The sequence below is a fragment of the Mesocricetus auratus genome, unplaced genomic scaffold (assembly GCF_017639785.1).
Source record: "Mesocricetus auratus isolate SY011 unplaced genomic scaffold, BCM_Maur_2.0 Super-Scaffold_15014, whole genome shotgun sequence".
Taxonomy (NCBI): domain Eukaryota; kingdom Metazoa; phylum Chordata; class Mammalia; order Rodentia; family Cricetidae; genus Mesocricetus; species Mesocricetus auratus.
Genome location: NW_024429186.1, coordinates 60,805,407 through 60,829,503, shown reverse-complemented (window position 1 = coordinate 60,829,503; position 24,097 = coordinate 60,805,407). Strand labels below are relative to the sequence as shown.

The 24,097-nt window shown below is 43.4% G+C and overlaps 1 protein-coding gene across 2 annotated transcripts in view; it reads left to right on the top strand.

The window, feature by feature from the left end:
- The window catches only part of Prorp (protein only RNase P catalytic subunit), a 97,288-nt gene that overhangs the window by 34,339 nt on the left and 38,852 nt on the right, over positions 1 to 24,097 (top strand). For both annotated transcript variants that reach the window (XM_021233211.2, XM_005080505.4), the window contains exon 5: positions 10,216 to 10,323. In XM_021233211.2, the coding sequence (XP_021088870.1) occupies positions 10,216 to 10,323 (108 nt within the window). The remainder of the gene's footprint in view (positions 1 to 10,215; positions 10,324 to 24,097) is intronic.

The window sequence follows — 24,097 nt, the reverse complement described above, 5'->3', positions numbered from 1 at the left end:
GTATCTAGGCTGAGAGAGTATCCCTCCATAGGAAATGGGCTCCTAAAGTCCATTCGTATATTAGGGATAAGTACTGGTTCCACTGCCGGAGGCCCCATAGACTGCCCAGGCCTCCTAGCTGACACCACATTCAGGAGGTCTGGTTTGGTCCTATGCTGGTTTCCCAGCTGTCAGCCTGGGGTCCATGAGCTCCCACTTGCTCAGGTCAGCTGTTTCTGTGGGTTTCCCCAGCATGGTTTTGACCTCTTTGCTCGTCACTTCTCCCTCTCTACAACTAGATTCCAGGAGATGGGTATTTTGTCTGCATGTATGTCTGTGCTTGAAATCCAAGGAAGCCACAAGAGGATTTCAGACCTCAGGAACTGGAGTGACTGCCTTGAGCTGTCACATGGTGCTGGGAATCAAATGCAAGTGCTCTGGGAGAGCCCAGTGCTTTTAACCACTGAGCCATCTCTCCAGCCCCTGTTTCAGGAGTTATGTTCCAATTTCTGAGGATTTTTAAATTTTCCTTTTATGTTTTAATTAACTTCACAAAACTATTATTTCTTTGAGACAGGTCTTATATATGCCTGGGTGTCTTCAAACTCATGATGCTTCTGCCTCAGTCTCCTCGATACAGGGATCACAGGTGTGCACCACCAGGCCTGCTATTTAACACTTACATTGTCTCTGGCCATCACCAGGCCGGGTATTTAACACTTACATTATCTCTGGTCATCACCAGGCCGGGTATTTAACACTTACATTGTCTCTTGAGCTTTTCTGTTATTATCCTTACCCTGGACTCCATTCTTGTTTGGTGAGAGGACTCATACATGATTGATAGTTTCCTGTGTGTTTACAGTTTTGAACTAATGAATTCATTTTTAGGGGAGTTTTTTTCTCTGTGGGAATTTTCCTTTGTGGCCAAGATTGTTGATAGACTCCAGGGAAGTGTTGTTCCTGTCAATGCCCAAGAGATATTACTAGACCAAACCCACTTCCTGTGTTCATTCTTGTGAGTACGATGGTTTTGTCTAAGTTTGTACTCCAGACCTGTTTAATGTGTGTGCCTGTGGGTCCCTTTTCTTCAGGAATCTGAAGGATGACTTTTAAAAAAAAATCTATGTTGTGTATAAAAGTTCCTTATTGCTGGGCAGTGGTGCCACAAGCCTTTAATCTCAGCACTCGGGAAGCAGAGGCAGGTGAGTCTGTGAGCTCCAGACCAGCCTAGTCTACAAGAGCTAGTTCCAGGACAGCCTCCAAAGTCACAGAGAAACCCTGTCTTAGGAGAGAAAAAAAGTTCCTTGTTTCTTCAGGAGTTTGCTTCTGACCTCTCCCAGAGTTTGCTAGGTTGCATTTCCTACAGAGGCATCAGAAGTCAGACGACTGATGCTCCCTACCCCTACCCCAGTTACTCTATGGTTCTCACTTGTACATGTTAGTGTCAACACTTACGCTTCCGTTCCCACTTTCAAAACCTGACTTTGTCTTTGATACTTGGGGAGCTAGTGTTTAGTTTTGTTTTCCTTATAAGTTCAACCATGCATTGAAGGTTTTTTTTTTGGGTCTGGACATATAGTTCGGTTAGTAGAGTGCTTGACTGACCCAAACAAAGAAAGCCCTGAATCCAATCCCCAGCACATACATGAAGCACGGGAGGGGGGGGGGCGGCACTTGGATTATAGAAGCAGGAGTATCAAAAGTTCCAAGTCGCCTTTAGTTACAGAGAAAGTTCAAAGCCAGCCTGGACTACATGTGATATTATCTCAAAAGCCTAAATAAATATTTTGTTGTAATAAATGCAGCTTTCTGTAATTTGGGTGCTCAAGCCCATGGCCTTGTGCATGGTAGGCTAGTGCTGTACCACTGACCTACACTTGGAGCTCTGTTTATTTGAGGCAGGGTTCACTGTAGAGCTAAGATTGGCCTCACACTTGAACTCCTCCCATCTTGTTGGGATTTCATGAGTGTCCTATTACACGTGACTACAAAAATTTGGGGATATGTTTGTTTGTTTATTTGTTTGTTTGTTTGTTTTTCGAGACAGGGTTTCTCTGGGTAGCCCTGGCTGTCCTTAAGCTCACTCTGTAGTCCAGGCTGGCCTCATACTCACAGAGATCTGCCTGCCTCTGCCTCCCGAGTGCTGGGATTAAAGGCGTGTACAGGGTTTGATAGGTATTTATGTCAAGAAGTTTTGTTTGCTTTTTTTCCATCTTACTGAAATCAGAAAATTCAGATACAATTTCAGAGTTTCAGGTTTACAGAAGGGCTCAGTTGGCCTGAGTTCCATCTCCACAACCTATGTGGAAATGCTGGATGCTGAAGTGTGCATTTGTATCGCCAGCACTGGGAGGTGGGCAGGATGCTCGCTGGCTTACTAGTGAGCTTCAAGCCAGTGGGGGCTTGTCTCAGACGAGGTGGACGTGTTCCTGCACTTGTGCATGAGCGCACACTCGAATAAACACTGTAATTTCCAGTCCAGTGCAATGCCGTATTGCTAACAGGGCAGTGGTGGTGCACGCCTTTAGTCCCAGCACTCCGGACGTAGAGGCAGGTGGATCTCTGGGAGTTTGAGACCCACCTGGTCTGCAGAGTGAGTTCCAGGACAGCCAGGGATACACAAAGAAACCTTGTCTTAAAGGAAAAAAAAAAAAAAAGAGGATATACTGTAGTCCCAGCTAATGAAACAACTGTGGGAAATTATCTCTCACAACTTTCTACTGAATAAGAAGTCTGAGCTTCCTAAATTTTCTATTTTGACAAGGTTTGAGAAAGGCTTAGATTCTCCTGCTCTGTTTTGATTGTCATGCTCTAATCGCACTTTCTGGACATGTGGCTTGGTTTCCCTACCTGTACTAAAGCAGTCATGCTGTTACTGATAGACGTTTTCCTCAATTCTTCTCTTATTGGAGGAAATAATTCGGCCTATAAGCAAGCCACAATGCAGATGCTATTCTTTTTTTCATGCAAATGCTATTCTAATGAAGCTGGGGTCTTAGGGACCACACAGGCCCTTCGTCTGTATATATAGGTGTATCAGTTTGGACGCTGTTTTAGCACCTCTGCTGGATCGGGCTGAGCCTTGGCTCCAGCTGCAAGGTATTAACCAGGAAGGGGCATTTTGAGCATCCGGAGCTACAGCTACCAAGAGATATACCAGTGGCTTTCTTGGTTCCCTCATATCTAACTCCCTGTGTAGTGGTCTTACTGTTAGGGATTATTTGGGAACTTTGTACTAAAGAAGTCACATACCTTGGACATTAGGTTTAAAGATATTTTTATCGATGTTCCCATGTTAAGAACATTGCTTGTATCTAAAATAGCTGGTATTCCCCTGCTTTTCCACTTCCAGTGTGACTAAAGCCAGTTGTCTTAATATCCCCTTTCTTTTTGTTTTGTTTTTTTTATTAAATATCATGTCTGTCTAGCAGAGCTGTGGTAGCTCACGCCTTTAATCCCAGCACTGGGGCGCAAAGGCAGGCAGATCTTTGAGTTTGGGGCCAGCATGGTGAGTTCCAGGACAGCAGGGCTACTCAAAATTTAGCCTGTTAGTTTTCTCACATAGGAGAACTGGAAGTAGAGTCAGGCTTGCCATGGGCCTTAATATTCCTATAATTATAAATCGGCGTTTTCCTTTGTTCTGGAGCTCACCTGTCTTTTTAATATTCCTGTTTCTTGCTTTCATAGCTTAGACTGCGTTTCCTTGTTACAGTGGAAAGATCACTTAGCAGACTTTAGTAGACGTGCTTCATTGTTTCTTCTCTTTCCTCTGTCTGTCTGTCTGTCTGTCTGTCTGTCTGTCTGTCTGTCTTTTTGGAGATAGGGTTTCTCTGTGTAGCTCTGTCTGTCCTGGCGCTCACTCTATAGACCAAGCTGGTCTTGAACTCACAGAGATCCGCCTGCCTCTGCTGGGATTAAAGGTGTGGCCGCTGTCACTTGGTCGGCTTCATTGATTCTAATGTGAACTAGGATAAGGGAAAGAAGGCAAAATTTCTGGTTGTTTTAGGGTTCCTTTACATTTTTTTTTACCCTTTTTAATCTTATAATAACAAGCAAGAGTTTCTTTTTTTCTTTCCTTTTTTTAATTTAATCTCAAGATACATGTAATCTTTGGAGGGTGCAGGGTCTCATGTAGCTCAGACTGGCCTCAGATTCACTCCGTAGCTGAGGATGACCTTGAACTTTGTGCCCTCCCATCTCTGTCTCCCAAATGCTAAGATTATAGGTATGTGCCTCTATGCTCAGTTTTTCTTTTCTTTTTTTTTTTTTTAAAGATTTATTTATTTATTACATATACAGTGTTCTGTCTACATGCCAGAAGAGGGCACCAGATTGAATGGCAGATGGTTGTGAGCCACCATGTGGTTGCTGGGAATTGAACTCAGGACCTCTGGAAGAGCAGCCAGTGCTCTTAACATCTGAGCCATCTCTCCAGCCCCGCCTTTCTTTTCTTTCTTAAGTAAAATCTCACCTATTTCACCTGGTGGTGGCGCACACCTTCAATCCCAGTGCTCCAGAGGCGAGGTAGACAGATATTTGAGTTCAAGGCCAGTGTGTTTTACAGAGTGAATTCTAGGATAGCAAGACAGGGTTGCACAGAGAAACCTGTCTTGAAGGAAAAAAATGAGAGAGAGAGAGAGAGAGAGAGAGAGAGAGAGAGAGAGAGAGAGAGAGAGAGAGAGAGAGAGAGAGAGACAGACTCATGTAAGCTCAGCTGTCTTCAAACTATGACTATGGATTCAGCCTCTAGAGTGCTGAAATTACAGGTGCACAACCTACTCCACTTATGGCTTTGTTTTTGAGACAGGGTCTTACTGTGTAGTCTGAAACTCACATAGACCTACCTGTCTTTGCCTCCCAAGATCTAGTGTTAACAGTGTGCACCTCCATGCCCACCCGGATTTACTTTTAAAGCCCTATTCTAAAGCTTGTGAAAAATCAAAGAACTTGTGAGTGTCATCGTTGGCAGCAAGCACCCTTACCCACTGAGCCATCTGGCCAACCCTCCTTCATTTTCTTATATTTTGCCAGCATTAGTATTTATCACCTGCCGATCTCTGCCAACATTTGTGTTAATTGCCTCTGTAAATCTTTTTTTTACAATTCCTTTGTGGTTACACTTTCAGTTAAATTATTTTGTTTTTGTTTTTTTTTTTTGAGACAGGATTTCTCTGTGTAGCTTTGGAGCCTCTCCTGGCACTCCCTCTCTAGACCAAGCTGGCCCAGAACTCACGGAGATCCACCTGTCTCTGCCTCCCAAGTGCTGGGACTAAAGGCGTGTGCCACCACTGCCTGGCTTCACTTAAGTTTTAAAGCATAAAATCCACAAAGGCAGTGAATGAAGCATGGTGGTGCATACCTATAATTCCAGTTCTCAGGAACACTCTCCTGACAGGGGGATTGTGAGTTTGAGGACAGATGACAGCATAGAAAATAGAAAAAACAAACAAAACTAAAACAATGGCATAATATTGTGACATACATACTATTTTTAATTAAATTTATTTATTTAATTTAGAAACAATCTTATTTTACATATAAATCCTGGTTCCCTCCCCCTCCCATCCTCCCATCCACTCCCCAAGGAGAGTGAGATTTTCTATGGTGGATCATCAAAGTCTATCGAATCATGTGGGGCAGGGTCTAGGCCCTCCTCTGTGTACCTGGGCTCCCAAAGTCCATTTGTGCACCAGAAATAGATACTGGTTCCACTGTCAGAGGTCCCATAGACTGCCCAGGCCTCCTAACTGACACCCACATTCAGAGGACTTGGTTCTGTCCACATACATGCTAGTTTTATGAAGCCCTTATGGTGCAAAAAAAGAGAAAGGCTTCTTGTACGTCAGTGAACACACAAAAAGATAGTCCACATCAATGTAGCCATGAGCATGATCATAATACAGCCATAAAGCATCCAAGGTTGGGGAGGCTGTGGAGAAATTGGGACGTCATGTTACAGTTAGAAAAGTAAAATAGGACAGCCACTTTGGAAAGAGTCTGGCATAGAATTAGCATGTGATCTGACAAATAGACTCCTAGGTATTTCAAAAGAAATGGAATGAACACCGGTGCAAAATTGTATACCATTGTTGACAGCAGCAGCATTGTTAGTGACTCAGAGTAGAATGTTCACCAGCTGACGAGTGAATAAATAGGCATAGTAATAACCATAGCGTGGAATTTTATTTGGCATTAAAAAGAGTTGACTTATGCTGACATATGAATAAGCATTGAAAATATCATTCTAGAGAAAGAAGCCACTTTCTAGAACCTCTGTTGCATGTATGATTAAGTGTAGAGTAAGTACTCAGAATAGGAGATCCAGGAGACAGAAAGTAGGTTACCAGTTGCATTAGAGTGGGCTGGGGGAAGGACTGACTGTCACCGTGTTTCAGTGGCTTTTCTTCTTCTTTCCTTCTTTCTCTCTTTCTCTCTTTTTTTCTAGGAAGGACAGGTAGTTTAGTGTAAATTGTATCTTCAAATGGATGAATGTCATGGCATATTAATTATATCTCATTAAATCATTTTAACAAAAAATGTTTTTAGTGACAGCCAAAAAATAAAAGATTAATGTATGGGTAGACTTTTTATATCCTAGACCATTGGCCAATGTACATTAAGTATAAACCCAATAATAGACGTGGAAAGAAATAATTGTTCTTTGACTTTTTTTTTGTTTATTGGGTGCTTTTTTCCCCCCTTATTTTGAACAGGGTCTTATGTAGTCCAATGCCCCCAGACTCCCTATGTGGCTGACCTCCAACTTCAAATGATGGGATTGCAGGCATGCACCATGATGGGGTTGCAGGCATGCACCATGATGGGGTTGCAGGTCTGCACCATGATAGGATTGCAGGTCTAGACCATGATGGGGTTGCAGGTCTAGACCATGATGGGGTTGCAGGCATGCACCATGGTGGGGATGCAGGTCTGCACCATGATGGGATTGCAAGTATGCATCACGATGGGGTTGCAGGTCTACACCAACACATTCAGCTATATTCAAATTTGCCTTCCATGAAAGCTGCTGAGCTTTCAGGTTTGTAGTGCTCTGTGCTGTCTTTGGTGTGTGCTATCTCAGTAGGCCAACTCTTTTTGTCATGCCTTATCTGCGCTAGCTACCTGGTGACTTGAATTCAGCAATATAATTATATTTCACTGGCAGAAACAGGTCGATCTCTGTGAGTTCAAGGATAGCTTGATCTACATAGCTAGTTCCAGGACATCCAGAGTTACATAATCCAAAGACCCTCTCTCTATAGATAGATAGATAGATAGATAGATAGATAGATAGATAGATAGATAGATAGATAGATAGATAGATAAGGTAGGTAGGTAGGTAGGTAGGTAGATGTGTTTCACTCAACCTGAGCTTCAGGGGCACCTATGGAAATACTGCATGGAGCTCTAACTAACAGTGTACCAGTGGGCGGGACTTGAACAGTGGGAATAAAAGAGCAGCCCGGTATTCTGAACCTTTTTTTCTCAGAGTAGAAAATGTGGACCAGGAGGATAATCTTTGGGTGGGGATTTTATGACACATCCAGAGAGTCTCAGGCATGCCTTTTCCCAGTCTGTAGTTTTAAGGAATTCCCAGCTGCTCTGAACACCACGGTATCAGAATAGGAAGGGGGAATTTGTAAGTTATCTAGTCTAACTTTTTTTTTCCAGAGACACATTTTGATGTCCATGTTTGTTATTACTACTGAGACAGACACGATGTGCTACTAAGCACAACACCAAAATGACAGTTGACAGTGTAATGGGAAATGTTTTCTCTGCTGATTACTAGTGACACTTTTTTTTTTTTTTAATTTAGATATGCTGGCCTAGAACTCATTGTACAGCCCCAGGCTGGTCCCACACTCTTACTAATTCTCCTGATGTATTAGATATAGCCTCTTAGAAAATCTTCAGTGTTAATGATCTAATGCACTTGTCTTTCTTCCTTTGGTTTATTTAGCTGTATATAGGCAGAAACAAACAAAGATAATAATCGTATTTGTTAAGTTTCAAACCTGGGATAAACGGCTGATGTACCTTCTTAGCATATCAAAGCGGACCTGGCCTCCAGGTTCTCCCAGCATCCCTCAGTCCCTGCCTGTTCCAGGGTATACCCTGCCTTCTGCACTGAACTGTCCAGCCCACAGACTGGGCCGCCCTTCCCCCAGAGGCCCTTCCCTGTGTAATCCAGACATTTTTTTACCCCTTGTACCTTTGCCTCCTGGCTGCTGTACTTCATTCCTTCTCTCCCGTCTCTCCTCACGTGGCTCAGGGTCGTGACCACTCTGGACTCTCCCAGATGTCCCTGCCTCCACCTGTGCTTTCCCACACATGTATAATAAACTTTCTCCTGCACCACACCTAGGAGTCATGTCCTTTCCTTTCTATTTCTTTCATTCATTCAATACTGTATAGACACTTTAAATTCCCCTTGCTATTTTACTTTCATTTATACAAATTAATATTCCTATTCCAACCAGTATTTAGTTGGTTTTGTTACCAAATGGAAGCTTTACTTTTAATTATTTTATTACTGTATGTATATGGGTGGCTTTGCCTGCATCTGTTTATGCACCACTCAGGTGCTGGTGCCCAAGGAAGCCAGAAGAGGGTGTTGGATCCGCTGGAACAGGAGTTACAGATGCTGTGAATCTTTGTGTGGGTGCTGGGTCCTCTGCAGGAGCAGCCGCTACACTTGATGGCTGAGCCATCCCTTCAGCCTCCCGTGGTTCATTTTAAAATAATCTTGTGTGCAGTGTAACTAAGGACAACTTTCTCACTTTTTGCCTTATTAACTTTAATTTGAGAGGGTAAAAGTATAAAAGACTGTTTCTTGGCCTCTTAAACCAGAGGTAAACCTGGTGTGATGGGGTGCACACCTCTAAACCCAGCATCTAGGAGACAGAGGCAGCTCTGAGAGTTTGAGGCCAGCCTGCAATACATTGCTTACTGAGACCTTGTCTCTAAAAGAAAAAGAAAGAAAGAAAGAAAGAAGAAAGATCAGTGATTGCTAGCATTTCTCTCTTTTACATAAATATTTAAACCTCCTACCACCACCTTATACATACTGGGGTTTTGGTTTTGGGTCTTTTGTTTTTGTGGGACAGACTCTCTCTACGGTATAGCCCAGGCTATCCTGAAACTTGGTATGTACCTCGCCTGGTCCATGGTGCTCCTCCAGCCTCAGCCTCGGTGCTGGGTCCAAGTGTGAGCCTCCAATTCTCTGCTGTTTTTATTTGTATTCTCAGAAGTCACAGAGCCTCTGGCTGGCTCTCACCTAGCATGTAGAAAGACATGAGTTCGACCCCAGTACAATGCAAGAGGTCAGGAAACTCCACTTCAGTCTCACTTAGTTTATTCCAGCACTTGCGAAAGAGAGGCCATATTTATATTCAATTGGAGGCCCAATTAGACAGCTTTTGAGGTAGGAGTAGTGTCAAATAATTTCCAGACATGTTTTAAAATCACCAGAGTCATATATGGTCCAGTTTCTGTCTGCTTTGTTCTGGAGTTTCTATTATTATTGGGTATTCCAGCACAACAGACAGAGTCTGTCATTACCAGAAGTGGGATTTCCCCTTCATTTTCCCTCCGCCACACTCGTCTCATTTTGACATTTAGCATAGTTTATTTGGTTTGTCTTCACATTAACCCAGAGGGATTTGTCTTTTTGATAATGTCATAAGCATAGATAGTAATGATGGCACATACTTGTAATTCTAGCACTCAGGAGGCATAGGCAGGAGGTTCCTGCGTTCCCGGCCAGCCTACAGTACATAGTGAGTTTGAGACCAGCCTGAGCTGAGCAGCCTTTTTAGATTTCATTTCGGGGCATGCTTCCCTCTGTGTGAGCATGAGGGAGAGGGGGATGAAGGGAGGGAGAGCAATCGAGCTTTTTGGGGAGGAATATTTCAGTTATCAAGATAATACTAAGTCACCTCAGCATGTTTACAGTGAAGTCCTTGTCTAGTTCTCTGGTCTAGCTGTTTTTAGATTGGTTTGTTCTGAGGCGGGGTCTTCCATATCTCAGGCTGGGCTGGTCTGACAGGCTGACCTAGAGCTTTCTGCTCCCCGTCTCCACTTCTCTGGGGTGGAATGACATACCTGGCTTGTGCAGTGCTGGGGATCACACCCAAGACTTCAGGCATAGCAGACAAGCTCTCCACCCACCGACCCACGTCCCCAGCCCCTCAGCTCTTGCTGATGTCCTGTCTCACTTTGCCTTTTTAGGAACTGAAGAGATTTGAGAACTTTGTAAACTCCTGTCCTCCTTTTGATATTGTTATTGACGGCCTCAATGTTGCAAAAATGTTTCCTAAGAGTCGTGAATCTCAAGCTGTAAGTACGTTTTATTTTATCATTCTTTCTCTGTAGAAACAGTTCTTGTAAACAACAAGCTGCCCTTCAGCTAGCTTTCTCCTGGCCTATACTTTCTCCTTGGAGTCAATGTTTTCCTGTGGACCACATCTCTCTAACTTGAAAATTAATACACCGATATAATATCGAGATGCTATATGCTCATTACTCCGGGGGTTTCCACACATGACACATTCATACATCAGCCTATGCACCTGTTTTCTCACTAAGTAATCATTTGTTTTTATCAGTTTGTAAATATGCTACTAGTTTCAAATAAGACTACCATGATTTTTCAGTCTTTTTCCCCCCTTAGTTTTTGACCAACGCTGGCCTGGACTCACAGACAGAGCCTTCTGCCTCGCTGCCCCCTCTGTGCATAATTTTTCATAGCAGCAATGAGATTGGGAAACTAAAGCTCATTTTGTACACTAAATCCCTAGAAAACATCCAGAACGTTGAAATTAGACTTAAGAGAGTTCCTGGATTTCCGGCTTGTGGCTGTCATCATTGGTGATTTGTGCTATTCTTCTGCAGATGAAGTACTGATTTCTTTTTGTTTGTTTTGGTTTTTGAGACAGGGTTCTCTGTATAACAGCCCTGACTGTCCTGGAACTTGCTCTGTAAACCAGACTGGCCTCGAACTCATAGAAATCTGCCTGCCTCTGCCTCCCAAGTGCTGGAATTAAAGGCCTGTACAACCACTGCCTGGCCAGTCTGAAGAAAAAGAATAGAATGGTTCCTATCTCCTAGAGGTGCTGTAAATATTTAATAACTCTGTATATGCAAGCACTTATTGCACATAGGTAACAAGTGTGTAGGAAAAAGAGGCCAGCCAAAGAAACACACCCTGAGCAGAGCCAAAGAAACACACTTTGGCCCTACAACCAGAACCAAAGAAATGTACTCTGACCCTGAAATCAGTGCCAAAGAAAGACACTTTGTCCCTAGAATCAGAGCCAGTGAAAGAAATACACCCTGACCCTAAAACTAGAACCAAAAAGCTAAAAAGGACCAGTGAAAGAAACACACTTTGGCACTGAAACCAGAGCCAAATCTGACTCTAACCCTATGCAGAAAACTAACCAATCCCTGAGCAGGAGTTCTAGCCAATCTGAGCTCAGTATTGAAATCTGACCAATCCCCACCCTGGAAAACTCCGCTCCCTAAGCATCCCTATATAAACCCTGTGTCTTTTCACGGGCTATCTGTTCACTCTCTTGGATTCTTCCCTCCCAATAAATGTCTTGAATGAGGTTTTGGTGAGAACGTCTTTTGCCTGAACAGAAGTGACCCTGGGTGGAGCAGAGCTGATCAGGGCTGTAACACTTTTTGCTGGGGAAACATTCTTCTGGCTAAGCAGAGTTGTTACACTCCGCTCTCTCTGGGACTGGAGCCGAACTGTAACAACTTTGCCAGGGAAGCCCTCCTGCAGGAGCAGAGCTGATACACTAGGGAAGCCTTTCTCTGAAGCAGGGTTGTAAGCTGCTATGCTTACTGTGACCTGTGCTATTCCTTGGCTCCCGAGTGCCAGAATACCTTTCCATCCGAGCTGTGACAGTATTCTTTGGCTCCCAAGTGCCATAATCCATCTCTGTCCATCACATCTGCTCTGTCAAAATGCTTACAAAGTGTAGTTATGATTGTAATTGCTATTCAAGTGAACTCCCAAATGGAACAATAATACTTGTTTAACTGTAGGCTTTTATCTGATAGTTAAAATTTTTTTTCCTGCTGGGTGTTGGTGGCGCACGCCTTTAATCCCAGCACTGGGGAGGTAGAGGCAGGCAGATCTCTGTGAGTTCGAGGCTAGCCTGGTCTATAGAGCGAGTTCCAGGCCAGACTCCAAAGCAATACAGAGCTGTCTTGGGAAAAAAAAAAAAAAAACAACAATAACAAAAATTTTCCTGTCATTCATGACAATAGAAAGTGTCAACTTCTAGGCTAAGCATGGTAGTTCATGCCTTTAATCGTAGGCAGAGACAGATGGATCTCTGAATTTAAGACCAGTCTGATCTATGTAGAGAGACCCTGTCTCAAAAACAAAAAACAAACAAACAAAAACAAAAAGGAAATACTAAGATCTACCTTATCATTAGACTCAGTCTAGGCCAGATATCCAGATAATGTTTAAGAATTGAAGTCTGGGGCTGGAGATATGGCTCAGTGGTTAACACTGTCTGTTCTTCCAGAGGATTTGGGTTTAATTCCCAGCACCTACATGGCAGCTCACAACTGTCTGTAACTTTAGTTCAAGGAAATGCAACACCCTCACACAGATATACATTCAGACCAAACACCAATGCACATTAAAAGAATTTAAGACAGTACTATTAAAAACACAAGATAAAAATAGTATTAAGAATCTATGTTTTACAGGTTGGGGCATAGCTCAGTGGAGAGAATTGTTGAGTGAATGAGGCCCTGATTGATTTCTCAGGCAGATATAACTTAGTTGGTTTGATGATGTATGCCTATCATCTTAGATTTCAGGAGGCAGAGGCAGGATGATCTAAGTTGGAGGCCAGCCTAGGCTACGTAGTTCTAGGCCACCCTGAGTTACTGAATGATACCCTATTATTAAGATTATTAGGATTTTTTTTTGACTATTTTTTGTTTCGTTTTCTTCTACAGACAAGAATCCCAAGTAGCCTGGGCTGGCCTTGAACTCACTAGGTAGCCAGTGGTGCCCTTGAACTTGTGACCATCCTGCCTCTACCTCCATACTCTTCCATCACTGGTTAATTGTGTGTCTGATATGCTTGGTAAAGTCGCTATTGAGAAAAGAATCTTGCATCCATTATGTGGGGAGTTTCACTGTGATCACACAGCTTGGTCTTAGAGCTTACATCTTAGGGGCAATAGGAGTTAAGGAACCAAGTAAAGGCAGTTGGGGGCTGGAAAGATGGCTCAGTGATGAAAAGCATGTGCTACTCTTGCACAAGACCCATGTCAGGTGGCTCTCAACTGCCTGTTACTGCAGCCCCAGACAGTCTGCCTCCTGGCTCCTCAGACACCTGCACTCAAGTGCCTGTACATGCACACACAGACACATAAATTAAAACAGTATCGGGGTGTGGTGGCGCTCATCTTTAATCCCAGCACTCAGGAGGCAGAGGCGGGTGGATCTCTGTTAATTTGAGGCCAGCTAAAGCTACATATTGAGATTCTGTCCCAAAAAGAACAAATTTAGCCGGGCGGTGGTGGGGCATGCCTTTAATCCCAGCACTGGGGAGGCAGAGGCAGGCAGATCTCTGTGAGTTTGAGACCAGCCTGCTCTTCAAAGAGAGTTCCAGGACAGCCTCCAAAGCCACAGAGAAACTCTGTCTCAAAACCCCAAAAACAAAACAAAACAAAACAAAACAAAAAAACAAGTTTAGTTGTGAATTTATTTCCTCAGTTTTCAGATGTGTCGTGTGTGTGTGTGTGTGTGTGTTTTATGTTTTGATTTATTGTCCCTTTGCGTGCATGTCACCGTGCTCATGTGGAGGTCAGAGAACTTGCCAGAATCCCCTTCCTTCTTGCTCTGTGTGGATGTTAGAGTTGGAGCTGTGGTAGTGCCTGCCTCTAATCTTAGCCCTCAGAAGGCTGAGGCAGGAGGATTGCGGGTTGGAGGCCAGGCTAGACTATGCAGTGAGTTCTAGGCTAATCAGGGCTACATAGTAAGACAAGCGGTGGGGGAGGTGGAGACTTGACTCAGTGGTTAGAGCACTTGCTGCTTTCACAGGGGACCTGAGTTTGGTTCCTGGCATTCACAGGGCAGTGCACAACTATTTCTAACTCCAGTTCCGGAGAATCTGATGCCCCCTTCTGGCCCCCAGTGCAACAGGTACCATGTAGTGTAGATACGTGCATGCAAATGAACACGCATACATTTTTTAAAGATTTATTTATTATGTATACAGTGTCTTGCCTGCATGTACGCCTGCACTCCAGAAGAGGGCACCAGATCTCATTATAGATGGTTGTGAGTCACCATGTGGTTGCTGGGAATTGAACTCAGGACCTCTGGAAGAGCATAGCAGAAGAAAGATACATAGAAATGACATTATTTTCATGGTTTTAGACTGAAGTGTGTATATATTTGGCGCCACCGTCTACCCAATTACTCGTTCCCCCAAATCAAGTGCTCCAGGCTTAATTATTATCTTTCTCAGTCAGTGTCGTGATGCATACTTATAATTGTAGGACTCTGAAGGCTGAGGCAGGATTACAAGTTTACAGTTAACCTTGGCTACCCTGCTTTCAGAAAATAAAAGAGAAAACTAACAAAAGTTATTCTTTTCCCTAGCTTCATACCCAGTTGGCAGACAGATTGTATTGATTATCATCCCAAACATCTCCTCATGTTCTAATTGCGTCTTTCCATTGCTAGTAACATTACATCTCATCAACACATCTAAGCTGTCATCTTGCTTCCTCGTCCCCGTCAGTAACCTCCTGTGGTATGTGTAATAGTACCTAAATTCCTTGTGGGTGGGGTGATGGAACCTCTCATCGTGGGACGGGATGTTTACCTCTTTTCAGCCATCTCTGTGGCATTTCCCCTTTGTCTTCTTCTCAGTTACTGGCTCACTGGGGACTCTTCTTGTCCCTCAGACATTCTGCCTGTTCTTTGTGCATGCAATCCCTTTACCCTTGGCTGTTCTCATTCATGTAGCTGGCTCATTGTCAGCACCTAAGACGGCCTCCTAAATTCTGAGAAGGGACCAGCTCTGCTTACCACTCTGCACATCAACCCTGGTCACATCTCTGATGGATTAAAAGTGACCACATAGCTGACTGCGACGGCATACACCTGCAGTCTTAGCAGTCTGGAGATGACTGCAGGAGGCACACCAGTCTAGGATACAGAGGAAGACTGGGCAACCTGCAAACTGACTTGGAGCACAGCCAGCTCAGCCAGTATACTGTGTGGTCCCAGAAAACTATGCAGAACCCAACTCCAAATGAGAAATGAAGTGGTTATTTTAACCTCAGCTTGGGTGGTTAGTTAGTTAGTTATGTAGCAATAGGTAACTGTCGTCTGTTCTTAGTTGCTGTGATAAAACATTAACAAAAAGCATCTTGGGGAGGAGTGGGTTTTTTTCACCTCACAGGTTACAGTGTGTGATTGAGGGAGGTTGGGGCACACTGCTTACTGGCTTGTCCCCTGTGGCTTGCTTACCTGTTTTCTTATACAAATTGTGACCACCTGTCCAGGGGTGGCAAGGCCCAAAGTGAGCTGGTCTCTTTCATGTCAGTCATTAGCCAAGAAAACTCCCCACAGGCCTGCCTGCAGGCCAGTCTGATGGAGGCAAGAAAACTCCCCACAGACCCACCTGCAGGCCAGTCTGATAGAGACAAGAAAACTCTCCATAGACCCACAAGCAGGCCAGTCTGATGGAGGCAATTTGTCAGTTGAGCTTCTCCCATCCTTTGTGACTCGAGTCTGTGTCAAGTTGACAAAAATTAACCAGCACAATAACTAATTTAGTTTCTGCAATTACTTTCAGTTTTCTTAATTTGTCAGTCTCCTACATTAAAGTATAATGCCCAGAAACTAGAAGCTTGCTGACTGTTCTTCACACTGAGAAAAGGGCCTTGTACCTGAATGCTCATTACGTTTCATAAATGCTTGAAAGAATGGACAGTTGAGACTACAGTCAGTTATGTAACCTATCAGAGACAACACCTGCTTTCAGCCAGAATGGTGAAAGACAGCTTAAGTTTTATCCTTAGTGTCCTCCTCCTCATGCCACCCAGTGACCTACCTTGTGTGACATTAAATGAACTGGTCATTTCTGAAAGACATTTATTTACTCATTTAGATGCATCTATTTGGTTACGTGTGTGTGCACCTGTGTATGTATGGATACCGTGCACATGCAGGTGCCTGCAGAAACCAGCAGAGGGAGGTGGAGTGATTTACAGCTGATTGGTGTGGGTCCTGGGAACTGAACATCTCTGCAGCCCCTCATTCTTTTTTTTTAAATCTCCTTTCTATTTACCCTTTGTTTCTTTTACATTATGCATCTCCATCCCATTGATTTCTCTGTCCCTTCGTATCAGCCCTTGCAACCTCGCAACCTCCCCCCAAAATAAAATAAAATTTAAGAGAAAAACGAAAAAAGAAAAAATTTAAAAAGAGGGAAAAAGAGAAAGGAAAAAACCAGTCTCATCGTGGAAGCTGCATGTGACAAGTGAGTCACACCGTGACCCCTTTTATCCATGTGTCTTTACTAGCAAGTGTTCATTGCGGAGTCATTGGTCTGGCTCAAGGCCTCTGGTTTCTGCTACACTGTCAATGCTGGGCCCTCCCTGGAACTCCTTTAGGATATCCGTTGTTGCCTCGTGTTATGGAGATCCTACAGCTTTGGGTCTGCAGGTCTGGTCCCTTCACCTCCTCCAGCAGATCACAGACAGGGTGGATATTGGGGTGCACCAACACATAGGCCTGGTTCTGGGCCTGGGTAGTTGCAGGGTTGGTGAGCCTGCCTCCTGAATGAGCTGATTCTTGAAATGTACTTATTGTAGTGTTTGCCACATAATCGAGTTCATTTAAAGGCAAGGGAACAAAGCAACCCAGTGTGTGCATATGTTGCCCATGGCTGACCTCTGTAGGAGCAGAGAAGCGTGGTGGTTTGTTTTATTGTGGTTGTTGGTTTTAGCATGTGTTCAGTATCCTACTTTGAATAACCGGCTTTTACTTTTTTATTTTTAGCAATCTTCAGTGAGTAGTCTCCATGCTTCATTGAACTGGTGCTCAGAGTCTAACCCCGAGTCACCAAATAAACAGTCGTCTTCTCTGTAAAGTGACCAAGAAGTGTGACATAAAGGGACTGGGAGGAGATGGTCCAGCGGGTATCTGTAATGTGTTGTCTTCCCTGCCAGCTGCCTGGGCCCTGCCGAGCTGTCTGAACCCCCCCAAATAACACACAAGACACTATATTAATTATGAAGCTGTTGGCCGTTTGCTTGATTTCTTATCGGCTAGGTCTGACTTGATTATTAACCCATAATTACTCATATATATTTTACAAGAACTTATCTTTGCTAGGACACACTCCTGTTGCGTCCATTTCTCCCAGGAGTCACATGGCGACGAGCATCTTCACGACATTTCCCAGAATCCTCCTAGACTCCCAGTCCTACCTATCTTGCTTCCCTATTGGTCAACAGTGCTTTATTGACAGATACACAGGTAGTGTTGTGCAAACATGAGGACCTGAGTTCACATCCCCAGCACAAAGGTAGGTAGGAGCAGGTAGCAGATCCCAGGAACTTTCTGGCCAGCCAGTCTAGCTGCATAGTGAGCTCCATGTTTAGTGGGAGACTCTGTCTCAAATAATTAAAAATAGAATGGAGATGTGATTGAGGGAAGCACCCCACACCTACCCCTGGCCTCCATGTATACCTGCCCAGGCAAGCACACCCTTACACTTACACACATCTTGTAGGTGTGTGTGCACACATGAACACACACACTCTCACACTTAAATTCATCATGTGCACATATGCATGCATACACATGCACATAAACACACATACATACACAAACACATGTATGTACACTATTACATGCATATACTTATATATGCATACATATACTGAACACATGCCACACACACACACATATACTACACAAATACACAAGCATACACACATGTATACATTCCCTTACATACATATACACATATGCGTTCATACATATACACATGTACACACATGCATACACACAATACACTTATACACACACATGCATACACCACATGCAAAGGCATATACCATATACTTGTACACACACACACCCTTATGGATGCACATACCATACATACACGAATGCACAGATACATGAGCATATATATATAGACATATAAATGCACACGTACACTTTCACATGCATACACACACATACATTTATACCCTCACATATGAATATACCACACACACACACACACACACACACACACACACACACACGCACACGCACCCTCACACATGTGTATGCATGCATACACAAAGATAAGAAAAGCAAGAAAGACTGTGAAAAGCCTGGTGTGGTGGCTCATATGTGTGCTCTCAGCACTGGTGAATTCAAGGACAACTTGAGCTGCATAGCAAGACCCTCCCCAAAAAAACAAGGTGAGGTGACTCTCTTTTGAGAAGCCCACACCTACACACTTGGGCATATCATACCTTTTTCCTTTCTTTCTCTTAACCCAGTGCTTGAAATACCTCAATAAATTTCAACTCCCCACAAAAAAACAGAAGCTAAGGAAAAAAAGAATTTGTATGGATATTCTAGGAAAACAGAAACCAAATTCTGTTAGTCAAGAGAGGTTAGGTTATGCTGCAGTAATAATTCAAGTTTTCAGGCTTAAAACATACTAGCTTTTTTTTGACGCCTGCCCATTTAAGGTCATGTGTGTTATTATTATCCTCATTCCAGAACCAGAGTAACTAAAATATTGCCAGTCACAATGACACGGGGAAGAGAAGTTGTGGAGACTATGTTGGCTTGCGTGGCTTCTGCTCAATTTGATCACTTCAGTTCTCCCTTTTAAAGTTTATTATTGTTACGTGTGTGTGTGTGTGTGTGTGTGTGTGTGTGTGTGTGTACAAGTGTTCCTGTATGTGTGTTGTGTATGCGCATGTGAGCATGTCTGTCTGCGTTACCGGGATAAGCTAAAGTCGTCATTGCTTCGCAGAAAGTGCTGTCACCCACTCAGCCCCTCTGCTTGTATTTATTAGCAGCTGCTGCAGAGTCCCTAGTCACACGTGAGTTCAGTAGAACAGGGAATCTTACCGTGTGCTCAGAAGGAAAAAGAGAGGGAGTGTTTTTGAGCAACTCTTCTGGCTGCCACGCTGAGCATGCTAGTGTCTTACAGTAGTCAAGCTAGAAATAAATGAGTTTTAACATAGCGGTGCAAGCTGTCTTTCCCTGTATTCTGTTTTCAAAATCTAGGTCCTTCATTGTAGTTCTGTGTGATCCTCTTGCTGGTTATTTTTCGTAGAATAACCGGGAGGATTCAAAGTCTCAGTGACTCAGACTTGACTCGTGCTCACCCAGCTTTCGTTTTAAGAGATGAGTTTTTCTTTTCAGTCACCGAGGGTTTAAGACTTGGTGATGTGAGGTGGCTTTGAGGGACAGAAGCAGCATGCACCTTTTCACTTGGGAAACAGAATAAAAAGTGGAAAGGTTCTTACGCCACAGTTGCTCTCATTATCTTCCGCACCCCACACCTGCCACGCACGAGTCCTAATGCTTTTGTTCCTTTTGCGGTCTGCATTTTGGATTTCCAGTGTTCCTAAGCCCCTCTAACAAAGGGAGTGTGGGGGGAAAGTACACCGTTTTAGTTAATCTTGCTAGCTGTTCCCAACTCTGCTCCCTATTTCTGCAGCCAACGGAGAATTGGTTAAAATGGCTTCGGCAGAATGAAAATTTATAATGTAATTTAGAAGAATTATGGCCAGACATCAGCACTGAATGCTTTCATGTTTGCAGCTTGCCTAGGGCAGTGAATGGGAAGCCGTTTGGTTAGAAATGTTGCAGAATTCATTCTGATTGCCGCCTCTTAGTTGCTTTTACTACACTTAGAGAAAAATTGGAGGCAAGGTATTAGCCATTAAAGGTCATTTGGTAGAGCATTTACTTGGCAGTGAGTTCTCATATTTTTTTTTCTGCCACTCAAGTTATTCTATTTCTCTCTATTGATTTACATAACCTCCTGTTAATGTTTCAGTACCATGAAGCTCCTTCGATGCTGTGCTCATGGTTTGTGTGTATATAACTTGGCCCCCTCACTCCGAGCTGTAGAAATGTTGAATTTTCACCGGCTGTGCTCGAAACTGTTTCAATTATGTAAAGGAGGTGAGGAAGCCCAGCTCCTGCTGTGTTTACAGCAGCAAATGTTACGTGTTGAAGTGGACTGTCTATTACATCTTTTTTTTTAATGGCTTACTGTGGGGGATTTTGTGCATTGGTGTTTTGTCTACATATATGTCTGCGTAGGGTGTCAGATCCTCTGGAACTGGCGCTACAGACAGGTGGGTGCTGGGAATTGAACCTGGGTCCTCGGGAAGAGCAGTCAGTGCTCTTAGCTGCTGAGCCATCTCTCCAGCTCCTATTACATCTTCTTTGAAATACTTCTCTGGGTATTAATTTTCCATTTTTCCTGGAAAGGTGATTCTACAGGAAGCCTGCCCTGGTTCTCAGATCCCCAAACTTGGCTCTTGCCTTCAAGGAACATACTGCTCTCATGTCCAGGTTTTTCTTTTCTGTTTTTCCTTTGTTTGTTTGGAGAAAATGTTTCAGTATTTTTTTTTCCTACATCGGAATCTAGAATCAAAAATTGTTGTTTCTACTTCGGTTTGAAGTTTTGTGCATTACAGATAACTGGAATGACAGGTAATTGGGCATGATAGCTAAATATTGTTTTCATTTTTATCAGCTTTTATCATTTTTATTTTATTTCCTTCTTTCTTTCTTTCTTTCTTTCTTTTTTCTCCCCCTCCCCCCTTTGGTTTTTCAGGACAGGGTTTCTCTGTGTAGCTTTGGAGACTGTCCTGGAACTTGCTCTGTAGACTAGGCTGGTCTTGAACTCACAGAGATCCACCTGCCTCTGCCTCCCCAGGGCTGAGATTAAAGGTGTGCACCACCACCGCCTGGCATTTGTTTGCTTTTGAGACAAAATTTTACACTGTAACTGAGGCCGGCCTTGACCCTAGGCAGTCCTCCTGTCTCAGCAGCCCCAGGGTTGGGATGCTTTAAAAATGTTAATTAAACCAAGGATAAATTGTTAATTGGAAAAACATTAGACTAAAAGTAGTCAAATAGACTACCAAAGCAGTAAGGAATCCGAAACATCACTCAAACAAATTACTGATGGTATAGATTCTTGGGACTAGAATGGAAATAGAATTTAACCAGTGTATTTGAAAACAGCTAACACTGTAGCAGCATTTAAATTGTAGCTCAGCAAGGTTTTGGATGTGCCAACAAGAGATGATGTCTTAGGGTAACTATCTCTGTGATGAAACATCATGACCAAAACAACTTAAGAGCAAAGGACTTATTTAGTTTATGCTTCCACATCATTGAAGGAGGTCAGGACAGGAACTCAAACAGGGCAGGAGTCTGGAGACCAGAGCTGATGTGAGGCCATGGAGGTGTGCTGCTTACTGGCTTGTTCATCCTGCTTTTTCAGCTTGCTCAGCCTATTTTCTTATAGAACCCAGGACCAGCAACCCAGGGGTGACACCACCCACCCACAATGGGCGGCCCCTCCCTGATCAATCACTAATTAAGAAAATGCTCTACAGGCTTGCCTACAGCCTGATTTTATGGAGACTTTTTCTCAGTTGAGGTTCCCTCTCTCAGATGACTCTAGTTTGTGTTAAGTTGACATAACTAGCCACCACGATGGCTTGTTTGTAGCACTGGTGAATCAAACAAACCTGAAACCTAGGCAGATTCTTGGCAACTGAACTGTGCATTCCCAGCAAGGGTTCTTTAGTCTATAAGCTCATTGCCTTCTGGGACGATGAAGCTGATCCGTGAGTCCTTTTATAGGGGGAGGGGGTTTCGAGACAGGGTTTCTCTGTGGCTTTGGAGGCTGTTCTGGAACTCGCTCTTGTAGACCAGGATACTCTTGAACTCACAGAGATCCTCCTGCCTCTGCCTCCCGAGTGCTGGGATTAAAGGCGTGCGCTACCACTGCCCAGCGACTTCTTATTTTAATAATTAACAGCTGGGAACTGGAGAGACGCCTCAGGGGTTAAGAGCACTTGCTCTTATACATAAAATAAATACATCCAAATTTTAAAAGTTAACAGTTGGTTATAGTAGCAAGAAGCTAAGGTAGTAGTATCACACAGTTCCAAGCCAGCCTAGGCTACAGAGTAAGACCTTGTCTCAGGAAGACCACAAAAAATGAAAAGGTCAAAGAGGGAAATAGTTATATCTGGTTGCTCAAGGCTGAGTTAAGTGATTTAGGGCTGTAAGTGAGGATTATTGGCTGGCGATCCGGGTTGACTGAGGAACACAAAGGGTACTTGGGGATTTTTCTTACTATTCATCTTTCATGACATGGTAATAGAGAAGTCAGATCGCCCTGGGCGGAACTCTGGCAGGCTGACTGCTTCTGCCTGTCACATGCTACCCCACCCACTCCTCCACATGTGAGTCCTCTTTTGTCATGTGACTGGTGCCTGCACCTCTTAGAATTATTGTCATAGATATCAGTTTGCAAATGAAGGACAGCCATCTAAAGGCCGAGATTTAGCAAAGTCATCAAAGATGTTACAGTAGAAAGCTAAATGTAGCCAGGCAAAGTTTCTGTATTAAATTTGCTTTCGCGTTACTTTCTTTCCAAATTTCCAGAAAGGCACACCTTGGGTAATAGTCAGGACTTCTCATCAGGTGTCATGTGTCGTTGCCAGGTCCCTGTGTTTGCTGTCTCTCTGGCGGAATCTTAGTGACTGGTTGACTCCCCGCCTTAATGTATCTGTGTGATAAGTATTTGGGGTGTGGTGAGACTCACTGTGAATCATTATTGTGTGTATCCTGCTTCTATGACAATATGTTAAAACATCCTCTTTAGGAATGTCACAGGTAGAGGCCACTGTGCAAAAACACCAGTTTTAACAGCAAGAAGAGTATTTCTTGTCAGGATATAGTGATTCCATTGTCCGAAATAAATGTATTCCTGTTTTGTATGTAAATTGCTCCTGCTTAATTATTACAGTGATAAGGCTTCAGTAATTATTAGTTCTCTTGTGACACACTTATTTTAAAATAGCATTTTTCTTTTAAAATAATTGTTTCACACTTCTCCCTGTTAAGGCTGATATTTTCTCCCAGCCTCAAATAATTAAATCCATTAGATTAGAGCAGTTCAGTTCTTCAGGTTGTTTGTTTTCAATAATTCAGTTTTTTTTTTCTGGGTAGTCTGGGAAGAGTATGTTGTTCCATTTTAATTCACTCCACTCCAAAGAGGATATTCTATATTTTAGGCCACTTAGATTCATTTTGTTCTAGAAAAGATAAGATGGCTATAATCACACAATACAGAAAATAGAACAAATTTAGAAGTTTATAAAAAACATAAGAAAGGGAAAAATAAAGTTAGGAAAACAGAAGTTTTGTTGGTATGGAAGATACACACACATGGTCTCTTCATTTGGCTCTAGTTCTGCCAGCAGGTGTAGATGGAACATGACATAAGCAAGGGCTCTCAATTTCATTTGTGAGCACCCAACTCCCATTCTAAACTTCTGTCTTCACCCAGGAGGGAGGGAGAGATGAGAGATACCGATGCGTAGAGACTGGGAAGTTCGGAGGACTCTGGTCTCCCTTCCAAGTGATCAGTTTCCGTAAGACTCGCTAGTTTATACGATTCACACCATTCATAAGACTAAATAGGAATAAATTGTTGAGGCAAAGAGTTATGACTCCTTGAAACTAAACTTCCCCAGTGAGCCGTCGTGGTGCAGGCCCGCCTGAGAGGCATCCTTTGTCATTCATAACCCTGTTATTAGGTCGGAGCGAGTGGATTGTGTGAGAACTGACAGAAAGGAACGGAAGAATGGTATGTGAGCATGAGAGAGGCTCCGAAGATGTTGGGTGAGCCTCAGAAATTCAGTGCCACTAGTGTCATCGGGGGTGACTGCTCAGGAGGCATCTGAGTTCATTTAGCTTTGTTTATATGTGCTGTGTCCAGGGCTGACACTTGGGATTGGGCAACCTTTATAGAAACCTGTGTGGAATTTCTTT